We start from the raw sequence: 23480 nt of genomic DNA, 5'->3' as shown, positions 1-23480 counted from the left end.
TGGCAACCGAAAAGACGGTTATTGTAAATGTATTTAATCGGTCCTTCCTGCAAACTTCCAGGAGTTTCCGCTGTAAGGACAACGCTAAAGGTATTGTTACAACAACACTAACTCAGCGTCGGCATCTAGCGAATTATGTTTCGCTTAAATATGCCTGCTTGAGAATTTCCTTATCAATAATAGTAACAAACCTATTCCTTCGTAGAAGAGAGTAGCTGGTAACTCAGGCAGAATAGTGCGGAGACGAGAGGTTGCTGTCATTGTGGATGACGCAGTATAATTTAATCGGTACTCCAGGCAACTTTCCAGGAGTTTCCGATTTAACATTTGGTTAATTAAGCGTAATGTTACGAACAACACAAAATCAGCTTTCTGTATTTAGCGAATTTTGTTTCGCTTCTTAAATGCCAACATTGAGAGTTTTCTGTTCAAATAATGTAAAATCTATTCCTTAGATGAATAGAATAGCTGCAACTCGGCATAAGACTGCGAGAAGGTGAACATAAGCTGCTGCCTGCTGCCTGTGACTGTCACAGTGTCACCAAACTCAGTATCAGGTAGCTCGCTGTTAAGCTCGGTCGGTTACGTCTCTCTCTCTCCCGCGGGATTGATTGACGAACCATATCTCTACCCTACAATCATGACTTTCGCCTCGGGTTGAGGGATTTTCTAGTAATCATGAATAAAACACGACTTCCTATTGCTAGAAATTTTCAACAGAGATCTCTTAGACCTGTTCAGCGCTGCTTACCGCACTGTAACAGAATTCTGTACGAGTTTACCGCGGCATAGCACTATAATAATGCTCTCCTGCTTATGCAAAGCGCAGCCTTATTAGGGAAGGAAGCATGCTTAGTGAGGGAATGGATGAGTCTGCTGGGACCATTTCCTCGCTGGAGAAGCTTGTTTCCCTGAATAGACTGCAATTCAGACCTCTACAGTTTTTCCTGCAGGAGAACTGAAATAACATCAAAGATCTAGAAAATAATTCTAAACATCTCTCAATGGGTTGACGATCACCTCAGGTGATACCGAGAGGGTGCCAGGCATCCGGACAGAGGTACAGAGGTCCTGGCACATAATCTAAGAGAATTGGAAGCAATTTGGTTGGCTCTCCAGTTCCTCGAAGAGTGAGTTTTGGTCGATTGGTCCAAATCATCTCAGATAATTTCGCAGCTCTCTCATATCCCAAGAAGAGGAGAGATGGTTATCGACATAGGCACGGAACGTAACGATCCTCAAGAGGTTCGTTACACTATTGCACGTCCGTGCGGATCTTCTCGATCGGCGGCAGCAACTACTGACGTCTGAGTAATTCCCTCGTTAGAAGTATGTCGAGAGTTGTGGAGACGTTGGAGACGTCCTTTCGTAGATTTCTTCGCAATATTGAGACGAAGAAGCTTCCTCTACGTTGCTCCCTTATTCTCGATCCGAGAGCGGTAGCAATAGACGCAATCATATAGTATGGAATGGGGATAGTTGGTTAGTCTCTTTTCTCCCCATTCAAAAGCTTAGGAAATCTGATAAGATAATCGCTGGCGTTCAGAGGGAGCGAGAAAGACGCTGATCGCCCCATGTTGGCCTTCGGAGAGGCTGGATTCACAGAGGTTCACATCCTTCAGAGGGCACTTTCCAAGGACCCTTCCCGAGAGAATCGGTCTACTCTAAACAGCCTCACTTCGAGACGGTACCTAAAACCTCTCCGCTCTGAGTCTGGATGCGTTCAGACTGTCGAGAAGCGAGAGGATCTTCAAGATTAATTACAAGTCTCATTGCCAAAGCAAAGCAGTGCTGCATATTTTGCGGTGTACCAATCGGAGTGGGATGGGCCGATTCTGGAGATAGTGCAGGAAGAATGACTGCTCCTACACCTCCACCTCTGTGAATTACTTTACCGTCTTCCTTTCCGTCTGAATTATGGGATAAGCTAACAGTCCCAACGATTGTAGAATACGGAAATATGTTGTTGACGGCCTCTAGCTCAGAGATTCGATCTGTCAAACAACAAAGCCCTTCACGATCTTTGAGGTCTGCGGAAATCTTGATGGAACTTAGACTAGTCTGAAGTTCTTGATGTCAAAGCATTTCGAACCTCTCCTTTCTGTAAACTTAATACACGTGACCAGAAAGGCTAATTTTCTAACCACTCTAGCTACGGCAATGAGGGTTAGTGAGGTTTTAGCCATCATCAGAGGTTTTGGCTTTAGAGGACATAATTCGGTGTCCTCTAAGCCTTCCGTTCTTGCTAAGAACGAAAACCCGTCTAACCCTTGGCCCAGAGGCCTGGAGATCAAGGGGGATGGCACAAATTATTGGGCAAGAGCCACAGAGAGTCTGTGCCCTGTCGGGGCTCTCAAGTTTTATCTTGATAAAACTAAAGAAAGTCAAGGTCATTCGGACAATCTGCGGTGTTCCGTAAAAAAGACCAGACTTGCCCATGTCGAAGAACGCCCTGGCGTTATTTTAAGGAGTCTTTCTAAGAGGCTCATTCGTCATGTTTGAACAAAGATTTGAAACCTTTTAAAGTAATGCTCACGAGGTGAGGGCGCGGCCTCGGAAGCATTTCACAGAGCATGACACTCAGTAATATCCTAGTGCCACGTTTGAGCGAAGCAACTCTGTGTTCGCTTCACACTCCCGACGGGATGTGAAGAGACATATGAGATCTGCGAGTCGCTAGGACCATACATATCCGTAGAAATATTATTGGAGGCAGGAAGCAGCACGAATCCTATCCTATAGAAAAGGGATAGGTGGTGCTTTTAACTTTGAAGGGTTGGTCGCTTGAGGCGCTTTCCCTTTCCGTTAGCCTAGAAGTTATGGGACTAACTTCGATAGGTTAGGTCAGGTGGTGGTTTTAGCTTCGTTGCCCTCACAGTATGGGTCAATATGGTTTAGTCACATTGTGGTCACGCTCCCGTTACAGATCATCTAGAGCGCACCAACTACACAGGTCACTAACCTGTTGGCAACTCTAGTTAAAGCAAAGCAGACTTCGGGTGACAGTAATCAAGAAGTCAGCTATGCTAACAGGTAAGGAATCAAGATGTCAATCATCTGCACTTGAGGTGTTTCCTAATCCTTCTATTCTGTCCCTTCCCACCTCCATGGTGGGATTCAGCTATATATATATCTGACAGGTAGTTTCATGAACAAAATGTTATTGTTATGATACAATAAAGTTTGTTCATATTACCTGGCAGATATATATAATTAAGTACCCACCCCCTCCCCTCAGGGGGGACAGTGGTATGAAAAATCTGAATAGAAAATGGGAATGATTCCTGATATCCGCCTCCCGGCGGCGGGAATGGGTACTAACCACCTGGCCGCCCACTGCGTGTGCCGGGAGTTTTTGAAATTCTGTCGGACTTCGGAGAATACAGCATATATATATCTGCCAGGTAAGTATGAACAAACTTTATTGTATCATAACAATAACATTTTCATGAACAAAATGATATGTTATGATACAATAAAGTTTGTTCATACTTACCTGGCAGATATTATAATCAAGTACCCACCCACCTTCCCTCAGGGGACAGTGGAAATAAAAATTATTATGAATAGAAAAATGGAATGGTTCCTGATACCCCGCCTCCCAGCGGCGGGAATGGGTACTAACCCCACCTGGCCGACACTGCGTGTGTCGGAAGTTTTTAAAAATTCTGTCGGACTTCAGAAAATACAGCTATATATATCTGCCAGGTAAGTATGAACAAACTTTATTGTATCATAACAATATCATTTTTATTGTGCTGATTACAACTACAGTATTGAGTAATATCAATAAATGTTACATATATACACAAATATTATTCAAATGAGTGCTGGGAAGGACGTGACGACCAGTGTAGAAACGAATTGGACAAACTCCCACCAGACGCCATGTTCGATTTATAAACTGCCTTGAACCCACGTTTTACGAAGACTTCTCGCGTTTATTTTACTTTGTATGACGGTTTCATATATCTCATTTTGTTGATGAAACTTGAATCTCTTGAATGGTATGCTTAAATATTTAATTGTATTGTTGTTTCACCAATTAAATATTGAGTGAAAAAAGTGGTCTTTCTTCTCGAACGAATGGTCATACATCGGTAATTTACCCTATAATGAAGCTTTGTGTAAAATACCTAATGGAGTTTCCTTCACCAGGGTTCCACCAGCCACTTTGCCAAAGTAACAAGGATTTACCGTTATTCTACCCCTGGACCCTCCACAATATGTGACTCCTACTCTGCATTCACTCCGAATGCAGAGTAGGGGGTCAAAACTACCGTAGACTTATTAGGATGCTGTGTCTTGACGTGGTTGGAGAGGGATCCCCCTGAACCCCCTTCTCTGCATACAACCCCTGTACTGTCCACCTTTGTTCATGAATCTTACCTGCCAGATATCTATATAGCTGTATTCTCCGAAGTCTGACAGAATTTCACTCCCGGCACATGCAGTGGTCGGCCAGGTTGGTAGTACCCACCCATTCCCGCCGCTGGGAGGCGGGCGTAAGGAACCATTCCCATTTTCTGTCAGATATTTTCTGTCGCCGGTGCAGACAACAAGTGTTTTTCTGCACCTCCGTCATTGGATTTTGGAACTCTTTTGGTCAAAGATGCTTTGGCTTTTTTTCTTGCCGGACACCATCAAGGAAGTGCATTCATCCTGTCAAGACAGTGATATGAAAGTGTTGAAGGTGAATGCGCATGGACTGAGGCTATTTCTATGTCGGTAGCCTTCCAAAAGAACATGGCACTCAATGACATCTTGAATGCCACATTTTGGCGTAGTAATTCAGTGTTTGCCTCTCACTACCTTCGGGAGTGAGGGATTACATACGAGAACTGCTACTCTTTGGGCCCATATGTCGCAGCAGACACTATATTGGGGACAGAGAGTAGCACTCTTCCTATCATTTAGAAAATAATATGTTAGTTTGGACTTTTTAATTTTATTTCTTTTTATTTTTTGTTTTTATTATGTTTATGTAGGTGTTTAGCTTTTGTGGTCTTGGGTAGGCCGCCTTAGGTGGACTTCCCTCCATTAGCCTTGGTTATACGAAGTTTAACCAGATAGGCTAGGTCAGGTGGTAATGTTTTTGCTTCGCCCTCATAGTAGGGTAAAATGTTTTTTGTCACAGTGTGGTCACGCCCCCGTTGACAAATCATCTGGAGCGCACCAGCTACATAGGTCACGTCCTTGCTGGGCACCTCCAGTGAAGCATTAACAGCATTCGTGTCTAAACAACACCTATATGATCTGTCACATTGTGGTCACGCTCCCCGTGACAGTTCATTAGAGCGCACCAGCTACACAGGTCACGTCCTTGCTGGCACCTCTAGGAATGCAGTACCGAAATTGGAGGTCTATATATAGGATCTAGTTGCATTTGTGGTCACGCCCCCGTGACAGATCCTCTAGAACTCAAAACAGCTTCACACAAGGTCACTACCTAGCTGGAGTCTCTATAAAGCAGAAGCAGACTTGGGTGACGGTACTCACGAAGTCAGCTATGCTAACAGTTAAGGAACCAAAATATCAATCATATATATGAAATTGTTTCCCAAAATCGAATCTGTCTCCCCCTTCCTCCAAAGGTGGGATTCAGCTATATAGATATCTGGCAGTAAGATTCCATGAACAAAATGATATTGTTATGATTACAATAAAGTTTGTTCATACTTACCTGGCAGAATATATATAATCAAAGTGCCCACCATGCCCCCCCCTCCCCTCAGGAGACAGTGGCACTAGAAAAATCTGACAGAAAATGGGAATGGTTGGTTCCTTACGCCTGCCATCCCAGCGGCGGGAATGGGTAACTACCACCTGGCCGACCACTGCGTGTGCCGGGAGTTTTGAAATTCTGTCGGACTTCGGAGAATACAGCTATATAGATATCTGCCAGGTAAGTATGAACAAACTTTATTGTATCATAACAATATCATTTTGCTCCACCAGGTGTACAGAATTGTCTACAACACATCAGTCCTTCCTTATGCTTAGGCAGTGGTGGAAAGCATCCGGGCATCTGTTGCCAAACCTCAGTTCATGCTAAGTCATCATCTAGACTAGTAATTTTTTTGTTTTTAAATTTATTTTGTTCCCTCTCCGTTGCTGGTTGATTTTTGAGTTTATGTAATAGCCTATGCAGAACATGCAGTGGCTATAGTAATACCCTGAACTTACACGAGGTTAGGTTCCAGACCCCCTCGCACAAGGGGAAGTTTCGCATAAGTTTGGCACAGTCTCTGAAATTGCTAATAAATGCTTACTTCTACAGTTTGAACACTAAATATGACCCTTAGTATTAGGCAAACTTTTAAATGAAATTAAAGTTACTGTAATGTGATTTAAAAGTTAGTTTAATACATTACCCTTAAAAAAGGAATAACTGGTTGGCATAAAAATAGTTACAGTAAACTGCTATGTATATGTATCCACTTTCCGCACATATACTAATGTTACCCCTAATTCATGGGATGCCATTTTCTTTTTTCTGTCAGAGTAAAGTTTTTTTTCTTTGCATCACTGGGTAATCTTCATTAGTCAGTCATAACGAAGTCCACAAAAAATAAAATAAAGAACGACATATGTAAATAAGTAATGTTTGCAGAGGGTGAAGGTAAAATTAAATCAATATAAAATCATGAACTAGTGTGAGAGCTAACTGTGAACAAGAGAGAGAGAGAGAGAGAGAGAGAGAGAGAGGTAAAACTCTGGAGGGGTATCATTTTTTAAAAGTGTGAATGGGATCACATCATCTGAAAGTACATTAACTGTATGTGCTGTAATTACATAACATAGTTCATACAGATTGTACCAGCACTTTTCTTCGAGGTTAAGAAAATTATTTTCACAGAATGACAACTCTGATGTTTTATTAGTTGATCATGGAGTTCTTATATAGTGACCAACACTGAATTACCTACTGCCTTTGTATTATTTTCAAAAATATAAATAGCATGCACTAAATCTCCATAATGATTGTACACTTAAAAGTATGAAAACTTTTACTAATTGTAGTATATATTAGTATGTACTTCAGAAATTAAACAAAGTTTTTGAAGGGACATCTTTGAAAAGTGCAGTAAATTTGTGAGTGGGTATCACATCTTATAAAAGTACGTACGTATATGCACTAATTGCATATTTGTGCATGTAAAAAATAAAAATAATACATTTTTAAGAAATATTTTATACAGAAAAGCTTTAAAATTTAAAACACTTGATTTGATAATGAATTAAACATAAACACTTGCATGGATTTCCAGGGTTTGCTGGAAGGTTCGCAAATGCTCGCGCTGTTGTGAAGAACTTGTGTATGATGATTAGTTAGGTCCGATGAAAAGTTCGCGCTATTGTGAAATTGCGCAGATCGAATTGCGTATTTTTGGGGTGTTACTGTATATCGGATGATGCAATTCTTCAAACAAACAAGTGTAGGATAAAGCCTCATAAGTATATTACCCACTCTGTCAAAGTTGGGATTTTTTTTTTTTTTTTTTGCTTACCATAGTCCATAATTATTCTTTGTCATTGATGTGAAGCTAGTCCATGTTTTACTTCTATCTTGTAGTTCTCAAGATGGCCATACTATGCCGCCCCGAGTACATGATTATCAGTTCAGAGGAATTTTAAATCCGGTCAGTCATATGCCTAAAACGTTGACTTCGCCTATATGCACCAATTGATATCATTTGAAAATGCATATGAAATCTCTTACTGAAGAGACAGTGCAGTTTCTCTTGTTGAATAATGAGTGATATTTTTTTATGAGTAGAATTCTTTGTTTATTATAATATCTGTCAAGTACTACACCTTAAGCATTACCGTTACCGTTATCTCACCTACAGAATACGTACTTATATTAATGTTTTTAGGCTTTGTACAGACGGCCAACGAAGAATTGGCGTAGTTTCTTAATTCATTGTTCGTTATGGAAATATTGCCATATGCAGGTGCCAGATTATTTACTTAACATAAATACATTTCCTTTTAAGGGTGATATACTTGAAATAATTACATTAGAATTGAGCAGACCTATTCAACTTGTTAAAGATAATTATTTTGCAAAGTAAAGAAAATATATACCGATGGGTCCACGATTTCTAATTTTATTCTAAACTCTAGCTACTGAAGGATTTTGAAGTTGGCTTTGCTGCCGCTCGAGTCTTGACTCAACGTATCGTACTGCACTGGGGTGTTGTCATTTCGTCTCCTAGACCGATAATAATACATCAAGGAGTTAACATTCCTTGAAAATGATGTTTAATTAAACTAATTTTGTCCTTTCGATAGATAAAATAATTTGCATGACACATTAGTGGGCCTAAATTGGACTTCTGATTTTCCCACATGATTAGCCTAGGTCTATTTTCAGCAGCATACTCTATCGGATACGTATATTAATGAATATTTAAATCGACTATATATATAGATATATATATATATGTTAATTTGCTTTATTTTGATTATTCCTGTTATCCTTGTTTTATTAGCCATGTTCGCCTTTCTTCTTATCCTTTTCATAATTGCTTACATAATTACTCGGACCTTATTCAGTCTTATTTTTTTTTATCGAATTCCTTGCATATCATCCTGTTTCATTTGGACATGTTGGAAAGCTGTGGGAGTCAAAACTGACGAATACATTAAGAAAGGCTTACCTTTCATTAAAGCTTTCTTAGGTTGATCAAATAGAAATTAATTCAAATTAGTTTCATATGTATACCTAGACCTACTACCATAAGCATATTTAGTAGCTGAAAGGATAAGAAATATGAAAGGTGACGTTCTCGTTAAGTCTATTTCATATGTTTTTTTTTTTTCTTTCCAAGTAAAACCTACTGCTTTAATCAAGGTTGCTCTTTGACGGCTACAGGGTGTAACACAAGTGTATGCACATATTTTGGGAATGAAAGATAAAGTTTCTTTGAACAGAAAAATATTTTAAAACATCCATTTTAACGCGTCCGTTTCCGTTCGGTCGGTTCGGGGAATTTTAAAATAACCGTTATCATTAGTGATGCTTTTCACGCGATACGCGTTCGTCGGATCGAGTAACCTGAGATGGAGAAGAGAGCAGAGGTGGCGTATTGGAGTGATGGAAGGATTAGGCTGATGTTAATAAAGTATCCCTCCCAATAAATGTATTCTTTAGGTTTTGAAGAAAAAAAAAATGCATGCATCATTGAAACTGTTTCCCTCCCTATCCGTGGTATTCACTGGCCACCGATAAAAACAAAACAAAAAAAAGAGTAAGCCTAACTGAATCTCTCATCCATCAAAGATAAGTTTGCTTATTCATTAGACTTATTCATTAGACAACTATCAAAGATTTCAAGTGTAGATTTAAAAATCTCTTCTTCTCCATCTAAAGTATTCATCAGACACCAGTCATAAACGTAGAGCTAGTTATGATTCCTGGTTCAGCAATGTCGTGACGAGGCACTAGAATTCAAAGTTCACAAATGAATGTTGCTCAGCAACATTTACACTACTGTATTGTCTTGCTCTCTTGTGGTGCTTCGAGGTGTTCCACCTCTAGGCCACTGTTCTAAATTTTGCCGTTCTTTAAACAATTTGATTTTTCTCTGTATGATTCTCTCCGGTTTATTAAGCTTTCTTGCTATCTCTCCAACAGGAAATTGCACCAAATGCAGTGCAATAATTGTCTCTTGCTCATCGAGGGATGTTTCTTAGACCGATAAATGACAGATTGACATTAGATTCCCGTGCACATAACATCAAAAGCAATAGAGTGAGGTCGCCTGGTTCACACTGTTAGGATATGTTTTTTTTTTCTTTTTGCTTTTAAATTTGATAGCATTTTGTGAAATTCCAATGTTTTCTGTAAAATTTAACAAATGGAAAAGTTCAACTACCTTTAACTTAATATTGAAATGATAATTTAAGGACTATGTTTATGCGATACTACTAGTGATAGGTGTCTCCTATCTATTTGGTAATGTATATCTATGGTTGTGATATGACGTTTTTTATCACTTCGTTTCGTTCACGTCAATTTTGCTATATGGAAAATAGTTTTACACAATAACATAACATAATGTTCTAAAGATATCAGTGACTGTTTTTAACATCATTACATATGATTTCTTCCATCTTTGAAAAGAAAAATAGATAAATAAGGCATGAATCGTGCGTCAGGCAGGTGAACGAAAAATTATGAAACTCTGCCAAGAGTTTTTTGGCCGACCATACATGTAAATTATGTTAGATATATGTATTCATGAGAAATATAATTAATTGACAATACAGCAAATGATTTTATAGCATGTGTGTACCTATTCATGTATGTATGTACCATGTCCACACAGTATTTATATGGTTTTTAAATTTATTTCAGGATTTAATTCTGTGATCCATTTGTGAAACATGAAGACAAGGCCATTGACTGCTTTCGAAGTCTATGCATCAGGGGTACAGTATGAATTGTGCTTCTAGTATTAACTGAAATACGTATTCTATTTTCCCTACCAGCACTAAAGAATTATACATAATTCATAAAAGGGGTTTAACTCATGTTTTTTACTATAGATAATAAAGGGATTTTGACAAAGGAAAAATCTATTTCTTGGGGAAGACCTTTGTCGCCCGGTGAAAAGTTCCTGTAGCTCACTTTTCTAAGTATAAATAGATCCTAAATATACCAGAGAAAAAGCAAGCTCAGCTCGAATACCCAAAGGGCGTCAGTATAAAGTATAAGGGCAAGTGGAAGCCACTACTCACAGGTCTTCCGCCAATTAGAGGATTCCTTTCCAAAGTCCCTCCCACAGCAATAGCCGTTACAAAGGAATACTCCCCTTACCTTCCTCTCGCTCTCGCTACTACTACTACTACTACCCGCGCGCCATCTGCATTCCTGGAATAGACACCCAAGCTTGGACTGGTTAAGGGTGGGGAAAGAAGAAGGGATGGGTTCACCGGGCAACACAGGTCTTCCCCCAGAAATAGATTTTTCCTTTGTCAAAATCCCTTTTCTGGGTTCGACCTGTGTCTGGCAGTGAAAAGGTATCAGAGAATTCCCATCCAAGCTTAACAGATACCAAACAAGTATATAAAAGGGGGCTAATGAAACCTAAGGTTCACTTAAAAAATAAATTTAATGCTCTGTAATAAGGCAGGAAATTTACTTATTTACTAATTACACTAGAACTTAAACTATAGCTTAAAACTAGCAATAATAAGATAATATTATAAGACAATATAAAAGCATGGTATATGAAGCAATATACAAGGGTATGTACAGACAGGTCCGTAAAACCAATATGATCTCAACACTATGTACATGTTCCAGTGGCGGGATGGCAAACGAACCAGCCCGGCCCAGAAGAGAAAGGTTTGGTAGGGAATACGAGCGAGGCAGGTAGGAAGGAGTGATTAAGGGAAAAGAAAGAAAAATGACAAAAGGGAAGGAGTTGATAAGACTCGGTCATTCTGGGGAAACTATGCTTCCTGCAGCCACTGTCGGGAATTTAAGGTCCTCTTAAGTTTTTGAGATAGTGGTGTTTAAATACTGCTGGAGATTTCCAACCCGTATGTTTCTTCAGGTCTTCGAAATTCATATTGTGAAAATAGTTAATGGAGGTAGCCACTGCTTGGATGTCATGGACGTGTGGGACTGAGTCCGGGTTGGCCTGTTTAATAAAGTAGAGTATTTGTTGTCTAATACCTTTAAGAGAAATCGTACCACCTTTCTCTCTAATGAAAAGGAGGCCTGAAGATTTTTCGGAAGTCCTGGCTAAAAAGGATTTAAGGGTAACGACAGGACATAATGATGTGTCCTGTGTTAGAGAGTAATTTTCCATGGAGCCCATCTGTTTTTGGTGGACCTGTCTCGTTCTTAGCCCAAGAACTTCCGATCTGGGGATAGTAGTACTTCACCCGACGGGAGGAATTCAACATGACCTGGATTTCTAGAGAGAGCCGAGAGTCAGATATCCTGGCACCTGAGGCCAGGGCCATTAAGAATAAGGTCTTTCTAAGTAGGGTTATATATGAGCATGACTCAGTGTCTGAGGCTAATTTAAGTACGTCATTCAAAAACCAAGAGACTGTATGAGGGCGGTCTATTGGTCTCAGACGGGCACATGCTCTTGGAATCGAAGAGAAATATGAATCTGACAAGTTAATATTAAAGCCAATCTGAAAAATCTCCTAAGGCCGATTTGATTGTAGTAATGGTACTAGCGGCTAGGCCTTTCTCAAATAGAGTTTAAAGAACGAAATTGCCAGATTTGTGGTCATCTTGAGCAGCTGAATCTTTTAGAAAATGGCCAACTTCTTTACTGCTGAATCATATTGCCTGAGCTTTGATTCTCTTTTTTCTGATTCTATGAATAAGATGTTTAGTGGATCAATACTAGCGTCCCTTTGGGCCGCAAACTTCATGAAGTCCATAAAGTTAGGGCACTCAGAATTCTTGAGGAAGCTGACACAGTCTAAGTTTGTACTACCTGTGTCAGTTCTGGATGGGGGATCCGTTTGGGCGGAGATTCAGTTCTAGAGGAAGCGGAAACCAGTTGCTCTTTGGCCAGTTGGGTGCCACTAATGCTACTTCCTACTTGTCCTGTGAAAGATCTTAGCTTGTGCAGGACCTTCATCAGAAGATTCACCGGTGGAAATAGGTAAATCTTCTGCCAATTGTTCCAATCTATGGACATCACATCTGTGGCGTAAGCTAGAGGGTCCAGGTTGGGTGCCACGTAACATGGTAGTTTGTGATTGGATTCCGTGGCGAATAGGTCTACTTGAAGGTCCGGATTTGATTGTAAATCCACCGGAACAACTTTCTGTCAGGGACCACTCCGATTCCAGCGGAGTTGTCCTGGAAAGTGCTGTCTGCGATAACATTCTTTACCCCTGACAGGTGCCAATGATTTTTTGCGCCAACGAAAATATCGCAATCAATAGGTGATTTAGTTTGCTTGACCTGGAGCCTCCTCTGTTTAGACAGTGGACTACTACTAAACTGTCCGAGACTAGCCTTATATGACTGTTTCTGGCCGGAGTCAGTCGCTTTACGGTCAGGAAAACTGCCATTGCTTCTAGAATATTGATGTGGAACTGGTGGAACATATCCGACCACGTTCCCTGTACTTTCTTGTATTGTGAAATATCCTCCCCAGCCGCTCAGAGATGCGTCCGTGTGGATGGTTAGAGACGGCCGAGGGAATTGCAGTGTTACTGACTTGGCCAGGTTCTGGCGTTTCGTCCATGGACGTAGCCTTTTTGTCAAAATGGGTGGAATTACCGAGGTTGTCCCTGAGATTGATGTTGGCTCTCTTCCTCCAGACTCGATTGATATCCTTCAATCTGGCTTTCAATAGGGCATCCGTCACTGACGCAAACTGTAGCGAACCTAATATTCTCTCTTGGGTATGCCAAGAAACCTTTTTGTTCTTGAGGAACTGTTTCGTAGCCGTTGCTATCTCCTTGACCTTCTTGTTTGTTTAGGTCCTATTGGATTCCCAGCCATTGGAAGCAGGAAGCCGGAACGAGCTGAGATTTTTCCTTGTTTATCTGAAAACCCAGAAATTCCAAGAATCTTATCACCTTGGCTGTTGATTTGCGGCACTCGTCGACGCTGGCTGCCCAAATGAGCCAGTCGTCTAGATAGGCTACTAACATTACCCCTTGAGTTCTTAGTTCTTGAACTATCGACTCCTAATTTGGTGAATATCCTGGTGTGATGTTGAGCCCGAACGGCATGACTGAATGAGTAAGCCTGCTCTCCTAACTTGAAACCTAGTACGGAGAGAAGTTCCTTGCTATTGGAACATGTAGTAAGCGTCTGTAAGATCTATAGAGGTGGTGGACGCCCCGGGGTGGGGAAGTAAGGTCCGCCCCTGCGAGATGGTCAGCATGCGAAACCTGTTGCAATGAATGTATGAATTGAGACGGGACAAGTCCAGAATCACTCTTCTTTTGTCTGAGTCCTTCTTTGGGACACTGAACAGACGTCCTTGAAACTTTAGGCATTTTACTTTCTTTATAGCCTTCTTCTGCAGGAGATCTTTGGTATAGTCTATAAGGTCCGCCGTTGGCATCTGATAAAAACTGATTGGCGGAGGGGACCCTTTCTCCCATTTCCACCCCAGACCTTTTGAGACTATACTGTGGGCCCGTGGACTGAAGGTCCAATGGTCCCGGAAGAGATATAATCTCCCTCCCACCTGCGGGCTCTCACTGGCTGGCTGCAGGTCTGTTACCTCTACCTCCGCGGAAGCCTCTACCCCTTGGTCTGCCTCGTAGCCGGGAGCCACCTCTGGCCCTGCTACTTCCGGCATGCCTATTGTAGCTGTGAAATACATCTCGCGCCTCATGGGCGCGGTTGAAGGCTGGGGAGGTCATTATGGCTGTGGAGGTTGAAGGCTGTTGAGCCGGCGGAGTTTGTACTAAGACAAACTGTTGCTGCGGTTGAGCCTTAGATGTTGAAGGCTTACCGACCTGGGGTACCGGAACCGCTTGCACGACCGCCTAAGGACGGGAGGCCTGGTAAGGATTAAATCTCCTTGGCCTCTCTTGGGTCTGGTCGTTTGGTGGCCGGGGCCCTCAAACTTCCGTTTGAAGGGGAGTCCCTAACGGACCCGAAGACTCTGGTTGGCTCTGGCTGTTTCATGAAAGACGTTGACCTCGTCTTTCGGGAACAAATTTTCTCCCCATATTGAGGACTTTACGAGCCTACTTGCCAGGACGTGCTTCCTGCATGCTCGTCTCGCCATCACAAAGTCGTATAGGTCCGTTTGGAAAGTCTGTAGTAAAGCTTTCGTCAGGACCCGGAGCAACTGTTCGTCAGTGTATGTTGATGCTACCAACTCCGCCGCAGTGACGAAGTTGATAGACCTTCCTAATCTGGTCCTTGCCTCAAATTCCGCTTTGACCAAGTGGTACAGAATCCTAGGTAGCTTCTCAGAGAATAGGGTGGAAGCGCAATCCGGGTCAAGTTTACCTGCTGTAAACATAGCCGGAGCATCGTTCCAAAACTCCATACCTGCAGGGAAGAGTAGAGAGGTATCCTCTGTCTCTTTTAGCACTGGTAAGGGCTTATCCTCCACCTCCACCACTGCTTGCAAAGTTAGTTCCGCCACCTTGGATGTACAGGGCGACGGAACTCCGTTTGGAGTCACAAACATGGTAAAGCTACCTTTATGTGGCGTTAGTTTAGTGTTCACGCAACCCCAGTCGGCGAGGGTGCAAACCCAAACAGCTTGAGCTTGATCCCTAGGGAAGATCACTGTCTCCTTCGGGACCTTGTCTACTCTGACTAGCGCATGCTACTATAGTCTGGAACAAAACCAGGGAATGGGCAATGGAGACCCTCCGGGAAGAGCTCAAAGTCCTCCAGGGCGGACGGGAGTTCCGCACCCCTTCAATTGTCAAAGCTTCCCATCCGAGAATGGGGCATGCAGTGCTAACTGCCACGGGTTGTTATTGTCAAATGGCGGTAGCTTTGACGCATCCAGCACTGTCATAGATAGCACCGGGGTTCGGGAGTGGAGAAATCCAGTGGCCTGATCCTCTTGGTCAGAGACGTTATTGCCTGGCCTGAGGTATCTGAGCCCAAGGCGAGTCGTAATCGACTCAAGCCTCTCGTTAACCACTTCCCTAACCTTCGTCATTAGAAGGTTAGCGAAGGCCTCTTGGTCAAATCCGGACTCCGTCGCCTTGGATTTGGCGGATTTAGCTCTCGACCCCTTAGGGAGGGGGAGAATCCTTGGCAGCGGGTGACTTGGCGGTAGAAGTCGATGGCTGTGGGGGCCAACGACGACCCAGTCCGCTGCTGACGGAGTCGGTTTTGATCCCTTTGGAATCTTGGGAATGACCGAAAGCGATCCTTCCCAAGTAGGGGTGGGCTTAGAGAAGCCCAGGAAAGAAGAGGAAGAAGAAGAAGGAGTAGGACTTAGGAGACTACCTGCCTCACTCACCTCCCCACCTACCTCCTCCTCAGTGGCCATTGGTTCCAGGTGAAGGCTGATGGCCACCACCTCTTCCGCCATCAAGTCCTCCTGATCCTCCGGGATGGGCATTGTCGCCACACAGATGGCTTCTATGATGGGGGCGGCAATGTGCGCTGGAACAGCCGTCGTAGCCGTGGCCCCCTTGTACAGAAGGGAACACAATCCTGCATCCAGAAACGTACGGCTGTCCCGCCGGCGCATTCTTCTGAATCCAGAAACCCAACCTCTCAGCGCTACCCTTGCCTCATGCCAGGGCGTCCGAGGCAGCCTGTCAGAGGAAATCGAATTAACATTCCACTTGGGGAATAGTATCTATGATAAACTTCTTAAGTTATTATAACAGAAATTTCATGTCAATGATGTAGCAAAGATACTTACCTGCTCATCAGTGAGAAGACACCATCTCGTAGCAGACTGTGCACGCGTCCGGATGCCAGACCATGTAGCGCTTGAGTTGCACGGCGCAATTCGCGTGCGAGCGGCAGACTACATGGCCGTAGGGCTTGCCGAGGGAAGCGGAGCACCCTTCCACCTGGCAACGGACCATCTGTAAGTTGAAAATCTCTTATGAGTATCAGCCCTAGGGGCCAGAGTTAATTCCGACGAGAGCATTGGTTCCAGGTGAAGGCTGATGGCCACCACCTCTTCCGCCATCAAGTCCTCCTGATCCTCCGGGAATGGGGCATTCGTCGCCACACAGATGGCTTCTATGATGGGGGCGGCAATGTTTGCTGCAACAGCCGTCGTAGCCGTGGCCCCCTTGTACAGAAGGGAACACAATCCTGCATCCAGAACGTACGGCTGTCCCGCCGCCGCATTCTTCCTGAATCCAGAAACCCATCCTCTCAGCGCTACCCTTGCCTCATGCCGGGCGTCCGAGGCAGCCTGTCAGAGGAAATCGAATTAACATTCCACTTGGGGAATAGTATCTATGATAAACTTCGTAAGTTATTATAACAGAAATTTCATGTCAATGATGTAGCAAAGATACCTGCTCATCAGTGAGAAGAGACACCATCTCGTAGCAGACGGTGCACACGTCCGGATGCCAGACCATGTAGCGCTCGAGTTGCACAGCGCAATTCGCGTGCGAGCGGCAGACTACATGGCCGTAGGGCTTGCCGAGGGAAGCGGAGCACCCTTCCACCTGGCAACGGACCATCTGTAAGTTGAAAATCTCTTATGAGTATCAGCCCAAGGGGCTGGAGTTAACTCCGACGAGAGCATGCACCTTAACCCAGATATTGGTTCAAGACTTACTCACTAATAATTTCAACTCACTGAATGAATAAAGAAATTCTTTGGGTGTATTTGCCTGCTCCCGATTCCGTCCTTGGAAGGTAGATGTAAGTCCAGTATGTGGGATCTGAGATCCGCTGGACCGTTGAAGAGGAAGGACCTAATCTCTATCACGGTCGGCTGAATCAGAAGGCTATGCATTATCGTAGTCGAATACCTGACCCATCCACCGTCCCCACCGGAGCGGGGAACGACACAAGGACGGAAACTGAGCTGCGGCAACTTAGTGCAACACTCCGGCAGCAGATGAGAGGGTGAGTCACACTCCGTCGGTACCTTAAAGGTCCGGAGATATCTACGGTGTAGTCCCCAAAGCTTAGCCTACTCAAAGTCTCATTTCTCATTGTCATAAGTAATGCCGGCGGAACGGGCTGAAGCGGCGGATCGGGAAGGTAATTCCTCTATTTGAACTGCATGCTCTAGTGGGGGAGCATAACTCCTAGCCCAAATGCCTAGTAGCCGGGGAGGACAACTGGAGGAGAGACCACTGAGCGGCGGAGCTGTATAATTGTACAATAGGAGCGATGTCCGCCGGCTGGTGTGATACTAGACCACTGTAAGGCCGGCGGAGCTATTCACTCGGAGACATGCGGGATTACATATATTACCAGTAACCCCTCCGCTCCCACCCCTCTCTTCCCCACTTAAATGAAAAACTCGTCGATCGGTCATTCATCGATAAAAACTACTAGAACCGCGAATTATACCGTCCGGCAGAGCCTTGCTAGGAAGTGGGGGGGGGGGGTGTAGGTGGTATGTGGGGTGGTCGGTCATGATCGTCTGGCCACCAATCCGATCAGAGATGGACACCTATTGAAGGCTGTGTAGCCTACTACTGCAGGGGTAGTAGGCCGACTGGGCCTATGGCCCGTCGTGATTGGTACAGCGACCGATCGGTGATCGCTCTCAACCGGGAGGAACATGGCCTACTGCTAAAGGTTGTACTAAAGGAGGCTAGGCCAAGAAGACGATAAACATACCAGACTACTTAAATTACAGCAATACAATAAACAATATATAATAATAATGTATAAAATTAATAATGAGGCATCATGGAGGAGTTGCAAAGGAATATAATGCGAAAGGAGAATACCCAGTATGGATCTAACTTAACCTTCCGAGATCACTACAGAACCGGACAGGTAGGCCAAATAACCTCTAAAGACATCATGGTGTGGACCATGGCCCTCGACCAAACCTGCTAAATTCGCATTTTTCGATCTAGACCGGTAGGGAGGATAGGTCCAACAATATGATAAGAGAGAGAGGCTCTCTATCCTTGATATCCTCCCTTCTAGCACTGTAGACGCAGACAGGGGGAGAGGCATAAAGGGTACAAGGTGGTAGGGACCACCTAGCCTACCTTCCAAGACCTAGCCTAGGCTTGGTCGGTTAAGCCAGGGAGGGAAGCAACTCTTCCAACCCCTCAGTGATATGAAAATCATCGACATGCATAAATCAAGAATCTATCTGGTTCGTATTAAAAAAACAATAACTCATGCATGTCTCACACCGGGAGAGAGAGAGAGAGAGAGAGAGAGAGAGAGAGAGAGAGAGAGGAGAGAGAGAGAGAGAGAGAGAGAGAGAGAGAGAGAGAGAGAGAGAGAGGACTCTCTCCTCTCCAGTGATAAATGCGATAGGCTACTAGTAGCCTAACAATTTTACATATTACAATGTGATAAAATTACGTAGAGATAGGCACGAACACGCTCTTGAGAAACTGGGGGGGCCAGAGGCTAAAATATAAACTAATCAACCTTTCTTTAAAACCCCAGAGGACGTCATGAGCGCGTTAGGCTTTCCTCCGAACCAATCCTAACTCGGTCGGTTAATAATTAAGCACGTAATATGAAAATACGTCACTGATGACTGTAATGCATATAAAATTGACATAATTTGAAATTAGAAGGGAAATAATGTGTAACAGAACCACACACGCTCTGATGATGCTCCCAAAATGGCGGATGAGCCAATGGCGCCCTCAATACATTTTCTAAGGGGCCGAAGGCAAAAATAGTATGTACCGTAACTGTATGAGTTATGAAAACACAATTGGAGTACTCAACTTAGATGAAGGAGGAAGTTCCACAGACGACATTGCTAAGTTCAACGAAATACCACGGAAGCCGCGAAACGCGTGTACACACACAAAGGCTAATTACAGGAATGAAGATGGCGCACGTGTAGTAGTAGTAGTAGCGAGAGCGAGAGGAAGGTAAGGGGAGTTGCCTTTGTAATGGCTCTTGCCGCGGGAGGGACTTTGGAAAGGAATCCTCTAATTGGCAGAAGACCTGTGAGTAGTGGCTTCCACTCGCCCTTATACTTTATACCGACGCCCTTTGGGTGTTCGAGCTGAGGGTAAACTTCAGCATACCATGCTAGCTTTTTCTCTGGTATATTTAGGATCTATTTATACTCAGAAAAGTGAGCTACAGGAACTTTTCACCGGCAGACACAGGTCGAACCCAGAAAACCTCTATTGATTTTGTGCCACGTGGCCTGGATCAAGCTATCCCAGCGATAACTATCAGAAGTGAAATGGTTGCCCTCACTCAGAGGAATTGCCAATGATGTGGGCACTTTAGGATTCAGAAATTGGCCTGATGAAAATTGTTTACTTAGCTTAACTTTTATTTTTTATTTTTTTTCAGAAAGTGCCAGAGTTAACCAAAAAGCCAGGTACCAATAGTAGAACCAAGATTAAGAAAATGAAAAGGAAGAAGGTGATCGAATCCAAAAAACTGAAAAAAGCTGGCATTTTAACAATAGAAGATTCCCAACTCAATTCAACAGACAAAGTTGTTGTCAGAAGTGGTGCGGTTAAACCAGTAAAAAAAAAAAGAAAAACCTGCCAGTAGTTAATGGAATTAATGGATTACATGTCAACAAAAAGAAACCCAAAAAGAAGAAGGCTTTGTCACCAAGCGATGAGAACGACTCCCAGTGCGTAAATGGTGAGGAATGTATGAAAGATGATGTAAAGGGTGCTAAGAACAAAACTAAAGTGTTGAAAGAGAAGAAGCTTCTTAAAAAGGTAAAGAAGGACAAAAGTAGTGTAAAAAAACTGAAAACCTTGGAAAGTGACAAGCAAGCAGATTTTAAGAAGAAAATTGCAAAAGTGAAGAAGCTCGTGAACCAGAAGGCAGGAATGAGCAACAAGACCCATTCAGAAATTGATGATGATGATGAAGATTCTGTCATTGAAAGTGATGGATTGGAGGATGGGGAAGAGTTAGTGGAAGAAGATGAAGTGGAAGAAGATGAGATGGAATATCATATAGAAACTTGTAAGTGTTGAATGGTGGTGTATTAAGGCTGTCTTTTTGAGTGCTGCATTCCATTTTTAATTTATGGATACTGTATTGCTAGTGTTGTAGCGCTTGAAAATTAATAGATTACACTTTATGAAACCACATGTCAGCTCGCAGTGTATCAAATGCAAAATAAGTCGTTCTTTTGTTCTCAAAAGTTAGTCTCTTCATAAATACCATGTACATATTTTGCTGTTCCGATCTGTCATTCAAAGTATTTAATTTAATAATAATAAAATAGTCTTTAAACATCTTAAAACCTTGGTAATTAGATAGATTGAAAATGTTTGAGATTCTGACAAATTCTTATTATCCTGCAGTGGATTTTTCCAAGATCTGTAGTCTAGTTGAAAGAGGGCTGTCACAGAATGTGTTCCTCTTTCATTTCTGTATTCATTCTTATTAGAAAACACATCTGCTGTATGCTCTGTGTTGTAGTTACATTTAGGATTTAATGTAGCCAGTCCTTGCTTGTGATTTCCAATCTCATTTAAGTTACAGGAAAAGAATTGCAAGCCCTCAATAGCAAAGACAGCCGGGAAGAAGGCCAAGAAACATTCCGCTGGGTAATCAGCCCTTACAGTGAAGAAGATTTCTTCAAGTATGAATTTTGATGTTTTATTTATTTAATTTTTTTTTACACTAACATCTATACGGTAGTTGTAATGCATATCAGACTATACATCATCTGTTTGATTTTTTAATATGATTATGTTTGTACACAGTACTTGTAAATTCATATGTGATGTTTGATATTTCCATTCCCTTGTGGCTCGTGACAGCACGTGATTATTATTATTAAATTATTATTACGTATTATTGTTGTACGTATATGAATATGGCAACCTGGTAATGGGCTCTGTCAATGCTGTGTTGCAATGAGGAATGCATCTGCACAAGCATTCCTTTTATTGTACTCCATTCACATTCTCAGTCTTCCACTTGACTTTCCGCCCTCTCTAACAATTGTTTCATAGTGCAACTGTGAGGTTTTCTTGCTGTTACACCTTTCAAACCTTCATATTGTCAATTTCCCTTTCAACGCTGAATGACCTCGTATGTCCCAGCGCTTGGTCTTTGACCTAAATTCTATAGTACACGTATTCTATTCTGCACAACACCGGAAGTGCAAGAGTGTTATGAACCTTCTCATTACCAGCAAACCTTTATTCATCCTTTTTTGTAATTGTAATGAATTTCAGATTAATTTAAATTATAATTTTTTTCTAGTGAAACTCATCTTGAATCTTTTATGATATATTCTCTTACTTTACAGCAAATTTTGGGAGAAAGCGCCTCTATTGATCAAACGCAATCAAAATGATTACTACAAGGGCCTGTTTTCAACAAAGGACTTGGACAAAATTCTTCGTGAGGTAGGTTGCAATAAATTCTTACCATTGTCTGTTGTTTCTGTTCTTTTTGTTCTCTAATAGTGTCCTATATGACTGGTATATCTTTTCATAACTTGAAATGTTCCCAAACTTCAGGGTTGACTTTGCTAGTACTTAGATGCAGTCATTAACTATGCTGTGTTTTTCCTCGGGTGTTGGCAGATTCACAACAATGAAAGAGTGCTCTGCTATTACTATTTGTTTTTCTTGTGAAGTGTGGAAAAGGTATTCAGGAATATATCTCGATTATTAGCTTTAAGATAATAATTTACTGAAGAATTTCACCCGTATCAGTTACTGGTATAATTACAAACAAAACCGGAAGTTCCTCGTTGGACGAGTGGATTTCTCGCTCGGCTACCAATCCGGTGGTCTGAAGTTCGATTCTCGTCTCGGCCAACGTGGAACCAGAGGAATTTATTTCTGGTGATAGAAATTAATTTCTCGATATAATGTGGTTCGTATCCCACAATAAGCTGTAGGTCCCGCTGCTAGGTAACCAATTGGTTCCTAGCTACATAGAAATATCTAATCCTTCGGGCCAGCCCTAGGAGAGCTGTTAATCAGCTCAGTGGTCTGGTAAAACTAAGATATACATAACTTGATTTAACAAACTAAACCGATAAGTTCATACTATGGGGGAACACTTAATTATTCTCATCCCAAACTAATTCCTTAGCGTAAGCCTTATTGTGTACCCACACAATTCTTCAGATACTCCACTGGTTAAGATTCCTACTACATCTGGGATCCACATCTGCAATTTTTTCCAAGTTTTTTGGCAATAATGACACTGGCTTCAGAGTGTCACCCAGGAAAATTAAAAGATCTGGAAACAACCAGCAGGAGTCATAATGAAGCCACTGAGGTGATGGACAGACTTGCTGTAACTGGACAAAATTAGATGGAATGCAGAAATGGCCAGATTGTCCCTGGGTAAGTGAAGGCACCAAAAGTACAGATGTCCACATTCACTAGGAAGTCACCTTGTGTGATGGAGCATCAAACCAGGGCAACCAATTCCATCTGAAAAGGTGTCTGCTTAATATATGGGTTAAAAGGCCGTGAGAGATTATATTTTTCCATATTCCAAAGGGTTTGGGGACTACAAATGCATGACAGTAAATGGCTAAAATCTTCCGATTTCCTGTTCCTATGGTTAACTTTTCATGTGGGGTGTCGTATTTTGAGATGGGGAAAATTGGGAATCTTAATTTTCTCCCATTCATAAATTCTCTGGACTACAGAGAATTTATGAATGATCACTTGTAAAACATCAGTAAAATTCATATACGTGTATATGTCTTAGGAATATAAAGGTTGCTTCTTGGAATGATTAATTCATGGTGTTACTTTTGTTGTTCATGTTGAAAGTAACTGTACAGTAACTCACATGTCTGAGAAACATGAATATTGCATCTTAGTAGTATATGTACCCAGGTTATTGTGAAACTGGGTTATTATATTTTTAGACTAAATTAGAGCTGCCTGAAGGA

At 42.3% G+C, this 23480-nt stretch overlaps 1 protein-coding gene across 2 annotated transcripts in view; it reads left to right on the top strand.

Annotated features, from left to right (window-relative positions):
* LOC135202518 (ribosomal oxygenase 1-like) overlaps positions 1-23480 on the top strand; it is a 119493-nt gene that overhangs the window by 45420 nt on the left and 50593 nt on the right. Inside the window, exons 2-5 of one of the 2 annotated variants that reach the window (XM_064231970.1) lie at positions 10367-10440; positions 19931-20566; positions 21086-21191; positions 21867-21966. In XM_064231970.1, the coding sequence (XP_064088040.1) occupies positions 20245-20566; positions 21086-21191; positions 21867-21966 (528 nt within the window). In that variant the 5' untranslated portion in view covers positions 10367-10440; positions 19931-20244. The remainder of the gene's footprint in view (positions 1-10366; positions 10441-19930; positions 20567-21085; positions 21192-21866; positions 21967-23480) is intronic. The other variant, XM_064231971.1, reaches the window with a different exon arrangement.

This window comes from Macrobrachium nipponense, chromosome 30, assembly GCF_015104395.2.
Source record: "Macrobrachium nipponense isolate FS-2020 chromosome 30, ASM1510439v2, whole genome shotgun sequence".
NCBI lineage: Eukaryota > Metazoa > Arthropoda > Malacostraca > Decapoda > Palaemonidae > Macrobrachium > Macrobrachium nipponense.
The sequence above is the reverse complement of the archived record's forward strand: the minus strand, read 5'-3'. Positions and strand labels throughout refer to the sequence as shown.